At 40.1% G+C, this 21,193-nt stretch overlaps 1 protein-coding gene across 4 annotated transcripts in view; it reads right to left on the bottom strand.

Annotated features, from left to right (window-relative positions):
* The window catches only part of WDFY3 (WD repeat and FYVE domain containing 3), a 178,305-nt gene that overhangs the window by 87,392 nt on the left and 69,720 nt on the right, over positions 1-21,193 (bottom strand). For 3 of the 4 annotated variants that reach the window (XM_054065764.1, XM_054065766.1, XM_054065765.1), the window contains exons 8-14: positions 19,824-20,010; positions 16,499-16,665; positions 11,279-11,746; positions 9,796-9,894; positions 4,593-4,786; positions 2,032-2,489; positions 51-134 (exon numbers count right to left, since the gene is read on the bottom strand). In XM_054065764.1, the coding sequence (XP_053921739.1) occupies positions 51-134; positions 2,032-2,489; positions 4,593-4,786; positions 9,796-9,894; positions 11,279-11,746; positions 16,499-16,665; positions 19,824-20,010 (1,657 nt within the window). The remainder of the gene's footprint in view (positions 1-50; positions 135-2,031; positions 2,490-4,592; positions 4,787-9,795; positions 9,895-11,278; positions 11,747-16,498; positions 16,666-19,823; positions 20,011-21,193) is intronic. The other variant, XM_054065767.1, reaches the window with a different exon arrangement.

Here is a 21,193-nt window from a genome sequence, read left to right as displayed (position 1 = left end):
AGTGAGAGAGAAATCAGAAGTGAGATAACTTCTCTTTGAAAGGTCGGTACCTTTTCCTGGACAAAGCTGGCGTACCCCAGGGAGAGGGGAGAGAAGTCTCATTTGTCAGGCAAGGAGGGATCTGTTCTGCACGACTACAGACAAAACAGACAGGGGTAGGACAAAGAGGTTAGAGTAGAACCCATAGGCCATAAGCTTGTTAGTTTTACCAATAAAATCATTACTAGGATCAATTCTCCGGAAACAACACAGATGACGAAGGACATTACTGAACAACATGCATCAGGTAAACACGCAGACATGCAAAGCCCATCCTTTTTTTACAGCATGACTCTGCAGTGCTCGTTCATTAATCCACAGAGGTTTACTGATATGATCACACTAGCAAAACAGAACATCTTTCAATGTTAAACAGCAGAAATTGAGAGGAGAAAGTAAAGCCTTAGTGAACTGAGTTTAACTAAGACAACTAAGAAACAAAATCAATGTAAATATTAGAAAGAATGATGACCAGAAAAATTAAGGAAGAATGCAATCACTGAAGGTGACAACAAAAAAAAAAGGAACTTGATGAGGTAGCTTATAGAACACCACCATGGAATTTACTTACCCCTTTAATTCCTCATATGCTGTTGTTAGCCAGTGTTCTAACTTTTACAGTACGTGCCACACATTCTTAATACACACTTTCATCCCCCTACCTGAACGCTTTAAGAATATTATATTACATTAAACAAATGGATTTCGGTATTTGGCTTTTGGTTGGGGGGGTTGTTGTTATTTGTTTGGTTGGGACTTGGGGGGTGGTTGGCATTTGGGTTCTACTTTTTTGGTAGCTTTATTACTATTTTAACATACTCAGCCACCTGGAAAACTCAGACCTTGTGTTTGTTTGCATGTCTTATTTAATAAGGCCACATGCATTAAATAGCTGGGGTGCAAAAGCTCCAAGGTCCCAGATACAAAGCTTAGGTCTGTGTTTTACTTTGTTGTACCTTAAATTATGGGTGAGAAGTACTTTAAGACAAGCCCAACTTCAACACATACTTCAGTAAGTTTTGTTGTCATTTTGAATCAACTTTAAGACACACATGACTGTATATTCCAAATCTCAAGTATAATTTAAATTCCGGTAGTTTAACTCTGGGAGCATCTCCCATTTATATTTAAAAAACGATAGTTTACAGACTAGCTAGAACTTCAAAGAACATGATAATCCAGCTAAAACAAGACACTAGTCCAGATGAGTTTAGTTTGGAGATACCTTATAGCTCTCTACAACTAGAAGGAGACTGTAGTGAGACGGGTGTTGGTAGCTGCTCCCAAATAACAAGTGATGGAACAAGAGGAAATGACCTCTTGTCATTAGGAAAAATTAGGAAAAACTACTACACCAAAAGGGTTATCAAGTATTGGAACAAGCTGCCCAGGGAAGCAGTTCAGTCACTGTCCTTGGAGGTACTTAAAAGATGTGTAGACGTGGTGCTTAAAGACATGGTTTAGTGGTGGACTTGGAAGTGTGAGGTTAAGGATTGGAGTTGATGATATTAAAGGTTTTTCCAACCTAAATGATTCTAAGTTTGTCACAATATTATCTAATTACCTACTCTAAAGACACATATCAAAGGAAACATGAAGTTTAAGTGTGACATTCAACTAACAATTTTTTATTTGACTTAACAAAACCATGAAAATCTAGTAGCTCTGTATGATAAAGCAACCAGCGTGCCTATCAACCAACAGGTTGCTTCAACATCCATTTAATGATAAACTGATATCTCTATCTTAATTGCTGCCATGACAAAAACATTCAACGTCAGAGAGAACACTGCATACTCCAGAGAATATCAGTAAGCTAAGTTAATATTTGGTCAGATGTTGACACTGGCATGAAGGAACAAAGACATAGATTAAAATGGAAATACAGAAGCTTGCAATGAATATATTGGAAGAAAACTATTTTGGGGAACACCAGTTTGGGGCGGAGGAGCAAGTAGAGGAAAATAAGAAAAAAAAAAGCCAATTCCATACCTGTCAAAAGAATCTGTTGCGACCTTGTAGAGGTAAATAAAAAGTTTGCTGCAGTGTCTTAGCGTAGGTGACACAGAATCCAGGGATATTAGATCATCCTCCAAAAGCCTTTGAAATAGTTGCGTATTTGAAGGGAAGACATTCAAGGGGCTTATTTTTCTCAAGTCTGAGAAGCAGCCAAGTAATCGAACAGCGTCTGCCAGTTTTTCATACTGGATCTCTGTTTTGAAGAAATGAGAGTTGGCTGGCTCATAGCGCATTGCTGCAGTCAATGTGCAGAAAACAGTGTGAAGTAGTTCAAATACTTGATTCTGGTTTACTTTCTCCCAGCCATTCTTAGGCGGTGAGCACAAAGATCTTTCCATAGCAACGAGTAAAGATGTGACATACACAAATCCACCAACTTTTCTGAAAACAGTTCTTGTGCGGTGACTTTCTCTCAGAACTGAGAGCAGGGCCTATGGACAAAACGAACAATAGAAACAAAGAAGAAAGAAAAGCAGCAGCATTACTAACAGCTTGAAAAAAGGTAGGAACATTTTCGTCTGATATGCTAGCAAAATTCTCATGTCATTTGTCAGAATTGCGTAATGCCTCCAGTCTCCAAAGATCTACTTTGTACTGCAAGAATTGCTATCCTCAAGAGCTCGCAAAATAAAAAAGGAAAAAGGGCGAGGAAAACGTGAAGTATTGACCCTAACTGAGAAATAAGAAACTAAGGAAACCTGCCAGTAGTAAAGACTTGACCAAGCCTAGCACATGACCCAAAATTCTCAAATAATTCCCTTAGTAACAAGGCAGAGAACGTAACTATCAGAAAGGAACCTACTCTGCCATCATACTTCACAAAATTTCAAATAAGAGCAGGCAAATCACTGCCTGAAGCAATGAGAAATCTACACATTGGAGCATCTTAACACAGAAATCTACAATGCGTAAACACCTGGCAGCTACAAAGGCACAACAACACTCAAAGGTAGCAGCAGCAAAGAATTAGCTCAAAACCCACATATAGTTTTAGCCTTCCTTTATAATGAAACTCATAAATCTCTGAATTGAATGAAACTTGATTTTAAGCGTTGCTGTTCAAAAATAAGCCTGAGAAAAACAAAAATTGATAAAACCTTACTTGCTGAACAAACTCTCAGTATAAACAGCGCAAACCACATGGATCTAGGTAGTACAGAATAATATTCATCCACCTGTGAAATCAGGGAGTGGGGAAGCCCATCCACCCGAACAAAAACCAACAAAAAAACCCAGCTGCTATGGGGAGTTTGATCCACGTGAATATGGAATATAGAAGAAAGTCTCTCTACATGAAGCATCAGAAACAATACAAATGTGACTTATACAGAAAAAGAGGCAAGGGGGGCAGGGGGAATCTTTCATGGCCAAGAGTTTACTGCTTTAGAGACATGATTTTTTGTTTCATTTTAAACACTCAGAAGACGGGCAGCGAAACAGTGAGACTGCCTTTCCTTTGAAGGCAGGATCTCATTTCCTGTCAAACCTAGATAAACAGTAAGAAACACACCACTGCACCATTCTGGGCGGCCAATTCCATAACCAAAACTTCTGAAAACAGCACTGATGGATGACAAATACATCAGGTCGAATGAAGGACAGAAACCCTGCTTTTGATGTTAAATATGTCTGGGAACTGCAATATCCTTTCTCTCCCCTTCAGAGACGTGCTCAGAAATGACTGAAGACCCTGGCAGACAAACCAGGTCAAAGGAATCATTTTACTACTAGTTTTCCTTTCTGTCTTTTGCAATAAGATGAAGCTGCTCATCTGCCAGAGAAATATTACAGCGCCTTGTAACAGATGAACCTAGATGACTCTGTTCTCTCCGGTAAGACTCATCTGCTTATTACTGCTTGCCACAGGTTTTCTACCCTAAAATAACACTATTACGTCTATTTACAAAAATAACAGTTATTCTGAGAAGAAATGGCAGGTCTAGATTAGCAGCCAAAAACCTACAGAAAACAGACAAGAGCTTTCTCTCTTCCTCCTCCAGTCACAGCCTTACTTTCTTACCTTTCCATTTTCTGCTTAAGCAAGCAAGTTCTCTGGCTTTATCTTCTATCAGGGTCAATACAATTGACATTTCCATTCACCAATTCAGCATTTGTAACTAACAAACTGGTAAAATAAAGTAAATACTACAGGAAAACACAAGCCAGCACCGAAAATAAACTTGTGTTACATGCTCACTTTCCCTTCTCCCATGTATTCTCATTATTTTTAACTGAATAATAGTCTTCTGGGGCAGGTTATCATAACCGTAGAATCTAATTTCCTATCCACTGAGGCTGACTACAAGTGATGCTACTAACAGCAGAACACACACTCACTAGACCTCATCTCTGATTCCGAAACACACCATGGACAGATGGAAGAAAACAAAAACCATGCAAGCGTACACATTCCAACTCCAGAGACAAACTACATCTGGTAGCTAAATACTACCCATTCAATCCAAGCCCTTCTCAATGTTTTTGTTTCAAGAAAGCGGCTTAGGAACAAGAGGCTTGAGGAATATTTCATTTACCCGTAGGATGTCTGTTTTCAGCTGCAGTTCCGTAGGTGGAGCCGAGTGCATCAGTCCCAACAAAGTGCCCATATCATCTTCTCCACTAGGTGATAACACCAACTGCTGGATGATCAACAGGGCATGCTGCCGGCACTGGGGATACTTCACTATGTTGTGCACGCACCTAGCGCCACCAAACTCCCTGAAAATACCTACTCAGATAGGAGGAAGGGGAAATAAGCACATAAGGAGGATGAAAAATGTGATCAGTAACAAACAATAACAACAAGAAAACATGAAAGGTGTTTATTTTCACTTCTACAGATTTAATGGGAGGCGTTTAGCCCTATAAACGTTTTACGCTTTACTACTGTTTTTCCTCTCCTACCACAAATAACCACAGAACTTGAACAGTTATCCTCAGAAAATATTTTTCACTGAAGGTGTTGAGTACAGGGATGCAGGTCAGTTTTAAGAATTTCCTCAATAATTGTGTTACTCCAGCAACACTTACTCTTTTCACGTGAGAGCTCAAAGTAACAAGATGAAACAAAGAAAACAACATAGTGAATCCTCCACCTTTAGTGAAGGCTATATGCTCTTTTGACTAAGGAAGTGTTTTTATTACATTTAGTCCATCGTCAAACATATAATTAGACTGCTTCTGGGCAAGACAAGCAAACCTGAAGCATTGGTTGAGAAGTGATTTTGTCCATCCAACAGATTTTTAAAACCCTGCAGAAGATTTCTCGTGGCAAAACCTATCTCTGTCTTAAAGCTTAAGTTAAATAATGGTTCTTAAGCTTACTGGACACTCAGAAGAACATGTGTGATATTAACTGAAAATCAAATGAAAATTGATTCTGAAAACATCATAGAAAACAAACTGGAATACACACGGCACATATAAATGTGTGCTTAGAATAATGTCAGCAGCTACAGTACAGCCCTATGTTAACTACTGAAGACGAAAACACAGTAAGGAAACACATCAATGCTGCATTACTGCATCAAAAGGGATCCTTTTTCCTCTGATTGTGAACTAAAAGAGCAGTTTAAGTGACCAAGTTCAGGATTTACAACCTAGTCAGGACAACTGCACATGTACAAGTGCTAGTCCCACTACCCATTTCTGGTTTCCTGCCTCCTGCTTTTTCTGACATTCTTCGGAGGAGACAGGGACTTGGACAAGACACGAGGAGAGCCTTCAGACCCTGAGGCAGTTAAGCTGGTTGTACCTCTTCACAGGCAAAGCGTACCCCCTCAGTGATTAGGTCTCTTATTTTCAGAAAGACTAAGGCAATATTTTATACTTCTCCCACTCCTGGTCCAGATACTCAACTATCCAGCAAGCCTGTCTGGACATGCAATTTTTTTGTCTGAAATTTGGTGATCAGTTATGCAACATTCAGGAAACCTTATTAGAGATACTGGTTTAAGACAGAAACCAAGCTTTGAGTGTGGTATGAAGCACTGCAAGGCTCCATAATACCTGTTTATACCTCCCTTTGATCATCTAAAAATTCTGTTGGCCTCTGGATACAGTGCCACTGGGCTCAGAACCCAGTCACACTGCACAGACAGAAAGATGCCAGAACATGTTTGAGAAATGGTTTCTTAACTCCTCCAGTACAGCTCTGTCATTCTCCTGAACCTGGAGAGCTACAGATGAAGTGAGGCCCTTGATCTTCCCACGAATCCTCAAAACCACCACCTTCAGCATCAGCCCACAGTCTTGATGCATTTTACACTGCCCTCTGTTGTTTCTCTGGTGGATACTCAGAGAATAATTCAGTACCAAGAAGCAGCAAAGAGGTACTGATGGCTGCTTCAAGCCTCCTAGGCGAGGTCAGGATCGCTGTTTAGCAGCGGCAAAGGATTTGTCACAAGTCAGGTAGACACCACTGTCAGATCATAAACTATACCTCACAGGACCAAAGGCTCAGGTACCACAGACCCTGAAGCCATGCAGGTACCTGTACACCAGTTCTGTGAGTCAAGACCTGCTGCTTCTGAAACATGAGGCAGTTCCAGTCCTTCAGAGAAGTTACTGTCACATACGCCACCTCCACTCATTCATCCTCAGAAATCAAACAATCCTGACATCCAGGGGGCTTGAGCTTGGCTCTCTCCCCCAGTTTCTCCTTATACAGAAGCCCCCATTCATACCTTTGTGGCACTCCTTTCTCACTCATTTCTAACCCTGCCTTTTCTTGTATGACAAAACCAAAGTTGAGCGATAAATGGACAAGTGTGTAATTGATTGATGTAATTTGTAATCTATACCACCCCCTCTCTAAAACCTGCTTATTTCATAGTATAGTTAGGGTTGGAAGGAACCTTAAAGATCATGTAGTTCCAACCGCCATGCCATGGGCAGGGACATCCCACTAAATCAGGCTGCCCAAGGCCCCATCCAGCCTGGCCTTGAGCACCTCCCAGGGATGGAGCATCCACAGCTTCCTGGGCAACCTGTTCCAGTGTCTCACCACTCTCATGGTGAAGAAATTCTTCCTAATGTCCAGTCTAAATCTGCCCCTCTCCAGTTTATACGCATTCCCCCTGATCCTATCACCCAAGCATTTACGAATAGCCCCTCTCCAGCTTTCCTGTACGCCCCCCTTCAGGTACTGGAACATCGCTATAAGATCTCCTCTGCACCTTCTCTTCTCCAGGCTGAACAGGACCAACTCTCTCAGCCTGTCCTCGTAGGGAAGGTGCTCCAGCCCTCCGATCATCTTTGTAGCCCTCCTCTGGACTCATTCCAACAGCTCCATGTCCTTCTTACGTTGAGGATTCCAGTATTCCAGATGAGGTCTCACAAGAGAGGAGTAGAAGAACAGAATCACTTCCCTCACCCTGCTGGCCACGCTTCTTTTGATGCAGCCCAGTGTACAGTTGGCCCTCTGGGCTGCGAGCGCACATTTCCAGCTCATGTCGAGCTTCTCATCGACCAGCACCTCCAAGTCCTTCTGTGCAGAGCTGCTCTCAAGCACATCATCCCCCATTGTGTACTGAAAACAAGGATTTCCCCAACCCAGGCGCAGGACCTTGCACTTGGCCTTGTTGAACCTCATGAGGTTCTGAGAGGCCCACTTGTCCAGCCTGCCCAGGTCCCTCTGGATGACATCCTGTCCTTCCAGTGCGGCAACTACACCACTCAGCCTGGTGTCATTCACAAACTTGCTGAGGGTGCACTCAACCTCGCTGTCAATATCATTGATAAAGATATTGAACAGTATGTACCCCTGAGGGACACCACTTGTCACAGATCTCCATCTGGACTTTGAGCCATTGACCACTACTCTCAGCCTATTTCACTTGCTCCTTGGTTCATCATTGAACACATTTATCTAATAAGTCAAAGATAATGGGTTTTTTTTTCCCTTTCCCTTGACAGGAAAGATAGCTTGGTGGACAAAAGGGCAGTGGCAAAGGAGACACAATTTCAAGCTGAACATGAGCCAACAGTGTGCCCTAGCAGGCAAGAGGGCCAACAGTGTCCTGAGCTGTATCAAGCACGGCATTGCCAGCTGGTTGAGAGAGGAGATTGTCCCACTCTACTCCCAACCTTGAGTACTGTGAGGAGTTTTGGGTGCCACAGTACAAAAAGCATAGAAAGACACTGGAGAGTGTCTAGAGGAGGCCACAAAACCAGTGAAGGGTTTAGAGGGGAAGCTGTATGAAGAGTTGCTACAGTCACTTGGCCTATTCAGCCTGGAGGAGACTGAGGGGAGATCATCACAGTCTACAGCTTCCTCACAAGGAGAGAAGGAGCAGTTGCTGATCTCTTCTCTCTGACCAATAACAGGCCCCGAAAGAACGGCAGGAAGACGTGCCAGGGCAGGGTTAGGCTGGATATTAGGAAAAGATTCTTAACGCAGAGGGAGAGCACAGGAACAGCTTCCCAGGGAAGTAGTCATGGTGCCAAGCCTGACAACATTCAAGAAGCATTTGGACAAGGCCCTCAGACACATGGTGTGAATACTGGGGTTATCCCATGCAGGGACAGAAGTTGGACTCAATGATCCTTGTGCATGCCTTCCAACTCAGGTCATTCTGTGATTCTGTGAATCAGCAAAGCTTCTGGCAGTATCATAGAGAGCTTTCTCACAAGCAACCTGACAGAATTATGTAAACAACCATGACAGACAACGTAGAACTAATTGAAACATCACCTTGGAGTAACATCAGCTTCACTGCAATGCCTTTCTGTCTTGACCAAGGGCATGCAACTGGGTTTTATCTGGAGTGCCATGAATAACACCTTTCCAGATGTAAAGTTACAAGCTTTACATCATTAGCCCAAGAGCTAATGTTTAAAAAGCGAGCTATCAGCCAAGCTGGACAAATTTCAGGATTTCATTCTTAAGCATCTGTCACAGATCGTGGTTAATCCTACTTAAATGAAAGCAAAAACAAAACAAGAAGTGAGAAAACACCAGTCGGAATTGAGAAAAGGGGGAAAAAAACCCTGCTGAAATAAGGATGTTTTATGGCCTCCAAGGCTAGAAATCTCTTGGTTTCTCAGGGTGGTGTCCGTTTCCCCCCACCTGCTCATTTTCATTCTTCATCCAACAGAACAGACAAAAAGGGTATAAAACCATTTATCACCCTTTCTCAATCTGTTATTTCAAGCTCTCAAAGGCAGCTTTTACTGACATGTGATACACATACTGTTTGTTTCAATGTCACTAAGTCTCAGCTAATGAAGCATAATATAAACCTGCCTGATTTAGAAAAGGACACTCATAATGAGCTCTATTTATACACACTGACAGGGAATATGCCCATAAAAATTAAAAGCGATCTTTCACTAAGCACACAGCATCATTAACTACATTTAAGTAGATGTGACACTGTCAACAGCTAACTGCATGTCTAATTACATTCTTAAATTTGTCAATATACAACCTGTATTAGAATCCCTAATACAAATTATTACAGCATTGTTGGAGACTGATGGGCTGTGGTGGTTGCCTTCAAGCAAACCACAGCAAAGAAACTCAATGAGATACACTATCTTGTACTCCTTTACTTTATGCACTCTAGTTTTTGCTGCCTATTCTCTCTTCTGGAAAAACCTGGCAAAAGAAAAAGTATATTTTGGTGTGTTCAATTACTTGCCTGAAGATAGGAAGTCAAGACTACTTTGCTTTCAGGTATGATTTTCTGAAGTTACTCCTTTTATAAATATTTTGACAGCACTCTCTCTACTTACCTGCATTTGTGTTTGATCCTTGTAGTAGCACTGTCAAGGTCTCCATAACCAATAAAGCCAGCTGCTTTTGGTCCTCAAATGAACTGGTTTTTGAATCCCCTAAAAATAATTTCAAGGTCATAATAAAAACCGTTCTTTTCTAAGATGCTTCTTAATACTTTCCACTAACACTTTTATTTTGCTTACCCAGAGAATGTGCAGCCTAACCATGTTTCAAAGCAAATTAAAATTTAGTCTACACGTGTATTTCTGGGAAAGCTTAACCATGAATCATTTGAAGAGTTAATGTATAAAGACAATAGTTTAAACAGAAACGTTTGAGCACTGAGAGCTCAGTGGCTGACACTGCAGCTCTATGTGTAGTTTCATATGCCCAACCATTGTTTCTTGAAGCCAGAAAACTAGATCATAGCTGAAGACTTAGCAGGATCTGCTCTTGTTCAGTAGTCAGTACTTGAAAAGAGAAATTCCACACAAAAGCCGTACCGTCACGTAATTACAGCAAACGCAATGGTGATTCAACAGGCGTAACAGACAAACCAACACTACAAGTGGCATCTTAAACAGAGTAACACTCCAGAAAAACAAAATTCTCTTAAATGACTCTACAAGCCACAACACAAGGGCACATGCACCCAGGTAGCACCTGAATCAGATGACAGTTTAGTCCATTCACTTACAAGAACTTGAGAAAATTTTTCTATGGAGCTGTTGGCAACAAAGCTTTCTAACTCTAACCAATTGCTGCCATTCACTAACGAAGCTTCAGGCAATAAGCCCAAGTGAAATGTCTAACAATTATGATTAAAAAGTAGGTGTCAGTAAGGCATGCTAACTCGATTGCAGTTTCAATAAAGAAAGTAAAAAAAAATTCTCTGTGTGCACGTGTATGCATGTAGGACACACGGCAGGGCCTGCTTTGCAGGCTAAGCAACTATGTAGCTTATCTCAGATCTTCAATTCTAGATAGACGAGAACTATTTTTTAATTTTTTTTTTTAAACCCAAACTGTTAGCAAAATTTAAGACTTGTGAAAAGACGGTAAACTTGAATACATGCTCCTATTAAGAGCTCAGATATGCCCTCTATAGCATTTTTTCAAAACTGGGGCTAAACACAATGAAATGCACAACCTTTTGTGAGGAAGAGTATAGATACTTTGTGCTACTCCTTCATTTGCTCTTTTCATGTTAAGTAACAAATATTAAATCAATATATAAATAAATATTTTAAAAGCAAAATCCCAGCTTCTGTTAATTTGCATTCATACGGCATCTTTCATTAAAGCTCGCCTCGAGTTTCTTGCAGAATGTTAAAAGAGAAGCAATTCCAACAAGCTTTTAAGATGGCACAGCAGCCCCCAGCAGAACTCAGCCTTTCAGATACACGTTCAGACTGAGTTGTTTCTCCTCTTAAGTGCCAACCTGCACCATCCCCAGCCAAAGAGAGACACGTATTAGCAAACAGAAAGAGCACACACTACCTTGATCATTCAGTGCCTGAGTGGGATCTTTCAGAAGAGCTGCATATTTATGAAGAAGATTTACCATCACTTCCAGAAGTCCCACTTCCCTGAAGACATCCTTAAAGATGTTGTCATGACGGGTGAACTTAAGGAGAGTCTTCATGGCAATGATGCTACACTGAAAAGAAGCGCTGGATTTTAAAAGGATGCTCACACTGATCAGTTCTTTACAGGGTATGTAATTCAAGCTGAAGACAACAAACTCCAGCATCTCAAAGTATTTGGTCTGCACTTCTGGAAGTTTAGGAATTTTCTCTGCAAACTGAGACAATGTGTGCTGCGATTCCAAAATGAAGTAGTTGGCACTATCTGCCATATAAATATTTGTGATGGCGTCAAGGATGATTTGTGCTAGATAGCTGGTTTTTGCTCTCAAAAATGCATTCTGGAGGACTGCAAATGCTTGAATATTCCTCACACTGTGACCTAAATGAGGAAACAAAGTGGGATGGGAGAAAAAAGGAAAGAGTAAGTTCTTAATAGCCATAAAACAATGAGTATACTTATTAATAATGATGCATGTACTTCAATAAGTGTGAATAAAATAACTGTATATGCCAGGTACAGTAAAAAATTTTATTAAAACTGACTTCAAAAAAGCCTCTGCATGATCACTAGCGTTGCAAATCCTACAGCCTATCGTTCATTAAAGTGCCATCTTCATCTCCGAAAGTAAGTGTTTACACAATCAGATAAATGAAAAATCATTTCTTTAAAAGAGGTAACAGACCTAATGTTAAAACATGCAGTGGGATATAGTTCTAAAGGCAGCAAAGTCTGCCTGTCCTCTACCCAGGCCAAGAGAAAACTCATTAAAACAACAGTAACGCATTCGGTATTCCATAACACAGAATGCAACTCCGTTCCATGCAAGTATTTGGCAGGCTAAGTTTTGAAAAACAGCCATCTGTATCTCCTCAATCCAGAGCAATAAGCAATGACAAATCCTTGTCAGCTGGGTTCAAAGCTAGAAAATAGACATGGCCTCCGAATTATCTCCTTGCTCCCACTCTTTGGCAATTGCCTGTGAGAAAGATAACTACACGTAGAGAAACTCCTCAGGGCCACGTAAGGCCAGCAGCTGCCAGCCTTAGACAGAAAGGCTGCTCTTGCTCGTGTCTGGATTAACTGGTGTGAATGACCATACTGGTATCAGAAGGTGGCATGAGGCTTGCTTTGGGAATCAGGCCTGGGAATAAGAAAACCTTGTCAGAATTCAGTATTGTTAACCATTAGGGAATTAAAACAAAGGCAAAGAGTTGTAAAGTATAATGTAGCTCTACCATTAGAACACAAAGATTCCACATCTTTAGAAGTCTGGTCAAATTTCTTCTTTTTAAATACCTTCAAGTTGAATAAAAATGAATTTATTTATCAAAAAAAGGCATCATTTTTATGAGTGCTCTCTCCGACCCCAAAATTTTCCGTGAGCAGATATTATTTTTACTTGACTAAAAAGACGTCTCAAAGCCAAATTTTTAAATTCTATAAGACCTGTACAAGTCACAGTGGACAAATGCCATGATACAGAAAACAACGAATAGTGAAAATAATTAAAAAAAAAAAATCAAGAGTAAGAACTTGAAACAAAGTATTCTAAACAAAGCATTTAGGATGCCAAAACAATAAAATCTTATTGCTTCCTTGAAAATTAGGAAAACAGTTAACCCAATTTAATAACCCTGTCATAAACAAAAGATCTTAATTTTTGACATAAGCTCTGTGGAATGCTGCTCTCTTCAGTTTTTACAAACTAAATTGTCCAATTTAAAGGTAAACTCAATTATCTTCATATCTAGCCTCACTGCCTTCCCTGCCAGTATTTCTCCAGAAACTGGAAAAACTGAAAAACAGGAAACTTCCTTGAACAATTTCACGTACTGGTAGAATATTGATGTTAAAATGTAAATAACAGGACCAGGTTATGAAAGCTCAAGTCCTGATAAAGCTAAAGCCTTGATAGAATTAAATCTGGCCAGGGATGTCAAAGACTACCAGAAAGCTTCTATAGACATGCTAGTGATAAAAAGAACACTAGGGAGAATGTGATCCCTCTTCAGAAGCAGATTGGAGACCTGGTTGCCCAGGATACAGAGAAGGATAAGGTACTCAATAACATTTTTGCCTCAGTCTTCACCAGCAAGGGCTCAAGCCACACCACCCAAGTCACAGAAGGAAAGGGTGGGGACTAGGAGATTGAAGAATGCCCACTGTGGGAGAGGATCAGGTGCAAGACCATCTACGGAACCTGAAGGTGCCAAGTCCATAGGACCCGATGAGATGCAACTGTGGGTCCTGAGGGAACTGGTGGATGAAGCTGCTAAGCCAGATACCACTGGAAGCCAGATGACTGGAAAAGGGGAAACAGAATCCCTGTTTTTAAAAAGAGAAATAAGGAAGACCCAGGGAACTACAGGCCAGTCAGTCTCATTCACCAGCTCAGCAAGATCTTGCAGCAGATCAACTCGGAAACTATGCTGAGGCACACATAAAATAAGGTAGTGACTAGTGACAGCCAACAGGACTTCAGCTAAGGGCAAATCATGCCTGATGAATTTGGTGGCCTTCTATCCGTGGATAACGAAGGAGTGACCAACATCATTGACCTGGACTTGTGCAAAGCGGTTGACACTGTTCCACATGACATTTCTTGTCTCTAAATTGGAGAGACATGGATTTGACAGATGCACCACTGAGCGGATAAGGAATTGGCTGGATGGTCGCACTCAAAGAGTTGTGGTCAATGGCTCAATGTCCAGGTGGAGATCAGTAATAAGCAGTGTTCTGCAGGGGATGGTATTGGGACTGGTGGTGTTAAACATCTTTGTCAGAGACACAAGCAGTGGGATCAAGGGCACCTTCAGCAAGTTCGCCAATTACACCAAGCTGTGTGGCACAGTCACAGTGGAGAGAAAGGGGACCCAGAGGGACATTGACGGGTTTGAGAGGGTAGCCTGTGCAAACCTCATGAATTTCAACAAGACTGAAGTGCAAAGTCCTGCACCTGGGTCAGGGCAATCCCAAGCACGATACAGGCTGGGCAGAGAACAGACTCGGAGCAGCCCAGAAGAGAAGGTTTTGGGGTTGCTGGTGGACGAGAATCTCAACATTAGCCAGTAAAGTTCACTTGCAGTCCAGAAATGCAACTGTATCTTGGGCTGCATCAAAAGAAGTGTGACCAGCAGTTCAAGGGAGGTGATTCTCCCCCTCTCTATTCTGCTCTTATGAGACTTCACCTGGAGTCCTGCATGCAGTTCTGGGGCCTCCAGAATAAGAAGGGCACAGGCCCATTCAAGCAGCTCCAGAGGAGGCCATAAAGATGATCAGAGGGCTGGAGCACATCCCATACAAGGACAGGCTGAGACAGTTTGGTGTTTTGCAGCCTGGAGAAGAGAAGGCTCCAGGGAGACATTATAGCACCCTTCCAGTTCCTGAAAGGGGCTACAGGAAAGCTGGGGAGGGACTTTTCCATCAGGGAGTGCAATGACAGGATGAGGAGTAATGGTTTTAAGATGAAAGAGGGAAGATTTAGATTAGACATTAGGAAGACATTTTTTACTGTGAGGGTGGTGAGGCACTGGCACAGGTTGCCCTGAGAAGCTGTGGATGCCCCATCCCTGGAGGTGTTCAAGGCTAGGTTGGATAGGGCTCTTAGCAACCTGATCCAGTGGGAGGTGTGGCCATAGCAGGGGCTTGGAACTGGATGACCTTTAAGGTCCCTTCCAACCCAAACTATTCTATGATTCTATGAAACCACAGTAATCATTTTCTAAAAGGAAATTTCTTACATGCTTTCTTTACAATGAAAAATACTCAAAAGGGGATTTAGAATTTTTTAAATGTGATGGGAATAAGTAATGACAGATGCAAGTATTTATACTCTATAATTTAGTATCAACAGTTGTTCCAGGCAATTGAGCAGATCAATAAATTACTTTTTATTATTATGTGGACCTCTGAAGAAGCCAAATCTTAACCAGCTTTTTGGAACTCAAGAATTAGAAGGATTTTAATAGAAGCAATTAAAAAAAGTGCTAATATGGTCTTAATAAAAAGATAACTTACCAATATAATGAAAAAGGAGGTTAAAAGGAACTGAGATGTCATGACAACTACTGGAAAATTAAATAAAATTATTCCTTCGGAAATTGCAATAGGTCATGGTTCTTTTATGCTACTGTATCAGGAAAGCTGATTAGTCTAAGCAAAAACTATATTATTATCAAAATATGGCAAAATTGAGCTATGGGTGTGACTATCACCTTCTTTCCCTGCTTGGGGCAAACAGAAAACAATTGCCATAGACACTAAACTCTCTCAATACCAGAGAAAGGAAGTCATTGTCCAAGGAATCTGGATATATAAGTGAAACAGTAAAAGTATGTCCATTAGCCTACAAACCTATAAATTTAACTATCAAAAAAAAAATTTCCTAGTACCCCTGGTATTACTAAATCTCATAAAAAGTCCAAGTAAAAAACTAGCTCTATGGGCTAATTTGAGGCTATTTGCCTCAAATTCCAAACTCCTTAGTTACATACAAGACTTCACAGAATTTTAAGTTTATACACAAGATGTGGAAAAAAAGTTTATTTTTATAAATGCCTTTCCCCCCCTCAGACTTCCTTAACCTTCTCTCCATATCATAATTGTGGTTACAAGCATACCACAGATTTCACCACTCTGAACAGTGGTGATGAAACAACCGATTTCAGCTCCCAAGTTACACCTGCTTAAGCTGACAAAAGCTAACAAAAGCTAACCAAAGCTAACAAAAGCTAACAAAAAGGAAATCTGACCCAAAAAAGAGAAAAAATATCAAACCAGCACATCAGCCTTTTACATCAATTTAGTAAGAGCAGCTTAAAATACCATAAATCAAATCAGTGCATCTCTCCATTATGATAATCTCCTAAAATGTCCACATATAAACTGTCAGTTTTGCAGTCAGAGACATCTGACTCAGCCTTTAATCTTCAAAGATAAAAGTCCAACACTTTCTTTGAGTACCAACTGCAAAACTGAACCTTTGAGACCAATAAAATTATGAATGTGATAAGCAAGCTTAGTAAAAGAACCTAGACTCAACTGCAAATGGTTCTTGCAGTTAGACAGTTTCTCTGTATTTTGTTGTTTACATTTAAAAAACAAACAGAGGAAGAGAGAAAGCAGACTCACCTTTGCCTGCAGGCTGTGGGACTGCAAACCCAGGTAGCAGGAAAGGTACTCCAGTAGTCACACCAGCTGGCTTTAATTCATTTACACCATATGTTGTTAAGGAAGTTATCAAATTAACTAAGTCCTTCAAGGCATCCTTAGATTCAGCCTCTTTTGCCTGTTCTAATCTAAAGAAAACACAATAGATCAAGTTAACAGTCCTACCTTATTTCAACTCCAATCACTTTAATATCTCTTCCATTTTAGTCTATTAATTAGAGCCCTATTCCTGTAGTATTTTACATGTTCTCTGTTCATATTTCATTCCATTAAGTCAGTCAAACATTGTGGATTTATGGGAGCATACATTTATTTGCCACAGAAATTCACCTCATGAATCTCTCCTTGAACTCAATAGTCTGCTAAAAAGCAGTACAGACATGAAAATTACTTTTAACACCCTCTTACAGACATGAAGCTACTGCATAGGAATATACCTAGATAGTCTGTCATTAAGTAAATCTACAATTAACTTGCTAAATTATATCTGCCACTCTGAGAGTTAATATTTTATGATAACGAAGCAGTATACTTAGAAGCTTAACACTTAAAAGCACACAATGAAGCATCTTCATTAGAACTACAGGCCCTTTATCTTCGAACACAAGAGGGTGGAAACACTATCATTCCATTCCAACCATTGCTTCCTGCCAGCAACAGACCATCAGACCAAAAAACCTAAACCCATGACTCTGAACTCCAGAAGAATCCTGATTTTCCTTCTACTTCACCAGAAATCACTTACTAACTCTACAATCTCTATAGATCTCAGGAGAAAGCTGGGGACCACAACATCCTATTCGTTCATGTAATATGAGCTGTATATTTATTCTTGCAGACAAAAGATCCTGAGAGGCCTTGGAAGCAGCCCATTCTGCACCTTCCATCTTCTTTTCAGTTAGACATGTGGCTGAATCTCCTTCAAACAGCTATTAGAGAAGCACTCAGCTCAACTGCTGCCATTTTACTTGTCCTTCACATACCCTGTCCTTTCACATCAAGGTGAAATTACATACTCACTTCTTTGGTCCTCACATACCTCCTGCAGTTTCTTACTAAATCACCTTTTCCACATGTCCTTTTGCATTATCAGCTCCAAAGTTTTTCTTCTTTGCAGCTTGACACTCAGTGTCCAGATTTCAGAATGCCACATGACAGTCAGCTTCACAACAGAGCCACAGAGCTGAACAAGCCTCTGTCAGTAGCCTTGAGCCAAAGTATTTCCAGGGAGAATACATTATTGTAATTTCTCACTGACCTACACGTAGGCCTGTCCAAGATGATTATTTTTTGAAACAAACCCTATTTTGATTTTAAGATCAAATCAAAGGAGGCTGAGGGGAGACCTTGTCACTGTCTACAACTGTCTAAAAAGGAAGTTGTAGTGAGGTGGGTGTTGGTTTCTTCTCCCAAGTGACAGGAGATAGGACAAGAAGGAATGGCCCCAAGTTGTGCCAGGGGAGGTTCAGATTGGACATCAGGAAAAATTTCTTCACCGAAAGGGTTATTTGGCACTGGCAGAGGTTGCCCAGGGAGGTGGTGGAGTCACCGTCCCTGGTAGTGTTTAAAAGATAGATAGATTAAGTGCTAGGGATATGGTTTAGTAGTGAACAGGTATGGTTGGACTCAATCTCAAAGGTCTTTTTCAACCAAGCAGCTCTATGATTGTATGATCAAACAAACTAAAGCTTACAAAAACCAGCAAAATATCTGGCCATCAAACCAGTAGTCAGGTTTTGAATCACCTTCCACCTCTTCCACAATGCACAAATTGCTAACAAAAATGCATGTAGGTATGTGCTATTCACCTTATGCCAGGCACTTCGGCAAGATTAAGAATCTTTAAGCTAGTTTTCTAGAGCCACGGTGCAAAGTAAGGATTATGCATTCCTATGCTTTTAAACTTCACCCATGTGAACTGAATAATTCTGGTGCTCTCCTTCTTCGATCATGCATGCAAACACCTCCAGTCCTTCTACAGCTCTCATTAGGGATCCCCCATTCTTTGACTTAAAAGATAAGCAAGCTCAGGGGAGAGTTTACTTAAAACATTTGATCTACAGACTATTGCTTTTGTACCTGGAAATGAAATTGCTAACAACAGCGTGTTCCCCTGAAATTCCACCTAACCTCTGGCTGGTAGTTTCTGTAAAACAGCTGAGTTTGAATTACATTGCTCTGAATTAATGCATTAGTATAACGAACTCAAAACCACATTTACATTTATACTATGAGAACAATGACAATTCCTTAACCACTATTTTAGCTTTTGTGGTATCAAAGATAATTTATGAATAATTTTAACTGCAATTAAGAATTTCAAATATCATATCTATTTCTGGTATTCATTTAAAACAAACAAAAAAACCCAAAACATACTACGTCGTAGAAAATTTAGCTCAAATATTTGGGTGCCAAAACTTAGCATCCTATCACCCAAAATGAATGGCTTGGAGATAACAACATTAACAGTTCTCAGTAATGGCCATTACAACACTGTTTCTAAGCATCTCTGACTCGAGTTTACTTCCTGAGGCTCATAGATATCATTTCCCAGTTTGTCTTGGATGTGTTAAACACACATATATTTCAACAGCTAAGCATGCTTCTGTAGCATTTCATATCCAAACAACAATACACAGACTGATCATAGATTTTACACACATAATGCAGCAGACGCTCGTTTGCTGACTGGGAAAGGAAAGAATGAAGTTCCTTTCACAGAGATGGATCACACATCCAAGTTTTGTTGGGTAGGCATTTTAATTACGATATTTTGTGATGCATTAGCATGTTAATAGTATCCTTAATAAAGAATGCAAATTAAAAAGTACATCCTGGTTCCCCAGCAAAATGAGTATATTCTCCAGCACTCTGAAATGAGACCTTATGTACAAACTGCCTCTTCAATACTAAGTAACATGCACGGTTATGTACACTGTATCATTATGACAGTATGTTAAAACAAAACCAAAGCTCAAACACAGAAATCACTTGTTTTCCGATTTTTTTTTCTAAATTTTTAGTACCAGTTGCTTTTAAATATCTGTTTTCTTAGGACAGATAGAAACATTTAGTAATAAACCAGTACTGATGAACAAAAAGTTAAACAATATAGTTTCATAAATGGAAAGAAGCACATAATTTCATGTTTTGGTCCTAGTATCTTCATTTCATAATAGCCTGTAATCACTTATTTGTTCAAACCTAATCTTTATTAAAAAAAAATCTTTTTCTGAAAAGCTCACAGCTATCTGTCTGCATTCCTTCAAGCACTTTTGCATACCTGAGGAGGAGGTCACAGAGGAAGTTGTATCCTTGCCATATCCTAAAATCATCCAACAACGTTTGGGATACATCACTGGAGTCTTTGAGAAAACAAGAAAGTCCAGCAAACATCTCAACTATTTCTAGGGGAGAAAGGTCATCAGACTGCTGCATGTTCTGAACACACGTGGATAAACACTCCTTTTCTGAAAAGAATTGCAATTAAATTAATCACAGCAAGAAACATAAATAGAAGAATGACAGCAATAAGGTAACCGTTACTTTACCTCTTATCACAAAGCACTTAACATCACAGAACACTTGAAGATGAGTAAGATTCTCAAGTGGCTTTGGATCTGAACCCTAACTTCTTTTTGCCAACCTCTCCCTCACTTTTGTAATCTTTACTCTTGTAAGGAGGAGACTGTGTAGACAAACACTTTTTTACCCTAAAAAGTTTTACCTGATAACTCAGCAGAATATAAAAAAAAAAAGACAAATATGACAACTGTAAATAATTCTAAAACATCTTTTTTTTCTTTTAAAACACAAAATTATACAAAGTAATGACTTAAACAGTTATTGATGTTAGGTAAAACCCTATATGTAACTCTTTACACCAAGCCGTCTTATTGCTACTCTGGTTGGCATATCTTTGGCTGGCATGTTTCCTTGCCTGATTAATCTTGATCCAAGAGAGACAGTGCTTGTCTCACTCTGTGTACCTCCCTTGCTCCATCAGTTCATTAGTCAGTTGCAAAAAGCTTTCCCAAATCTGTAGTCAGATTTCGGGTTGCACTCCTCTTTTAAAGATGCTCCCTTCAATAACCTGCTATTTTATCCTGCATATGCTACGAAGTTAAGTACAGATCTTTCCAGCCAAACTAATAAAATTTCCCAGAGTCAAAGCATGAGACAGTGAAAGGACACTCCTTTGCACATGATGAAACGTCGTAACTTTTTCCCTGACTATGAGATGAGTCTCTTGACAGATCGTATTACCTCTTAAGTCAGGTTCATTTCATTATAAGCAAGCGAGGGGGAATGCTGATTGGTTTTCTTTTTAAGATTTTTATTTCACCTTTTAAAGAACCTAGAATATCCTTTCATACACCAGCCTCACTCCTCTGTGGACCAAGCTCACAGAGAAGCAGTAACTGTAGCAGCTGTCGGCATCACAGTCAAAACTTGGTTCTTTTCTTTGTTGTGCTTCATAATGTTTTCACATGCACACATATACCTTCTACGCTGATCAAAAACCTACCAGAAGGCTGTTACAGATGCAGGCAAAACACTATCACCTTTTATGTCCTATGTGAAAATACTTAACTTATGTCTATTCAGTGCTTCCAAGTAATATGGTACATTCACATCTTTCTGACTGGAATT

This window comes from Cuculus canorus, chromosome 4 (assembly GCF_017976375.1).
Source record: "Cuculus canorus isolate bCucCan1 chromosome 4, bCucCan1.pri, whole genome shotgun sequence".
Lineage (NCBI taxonomy): Eukaryota > Metazoa > Chordata > Aves > Cuculiformes > Cuculidae > Cuculus > Cuculus canorus.
The sequence above is the reverse complement of the archived record's forward strand: the minus strand, read 5'-3'. Positions and strand labels throughout refer to the sequence as shown.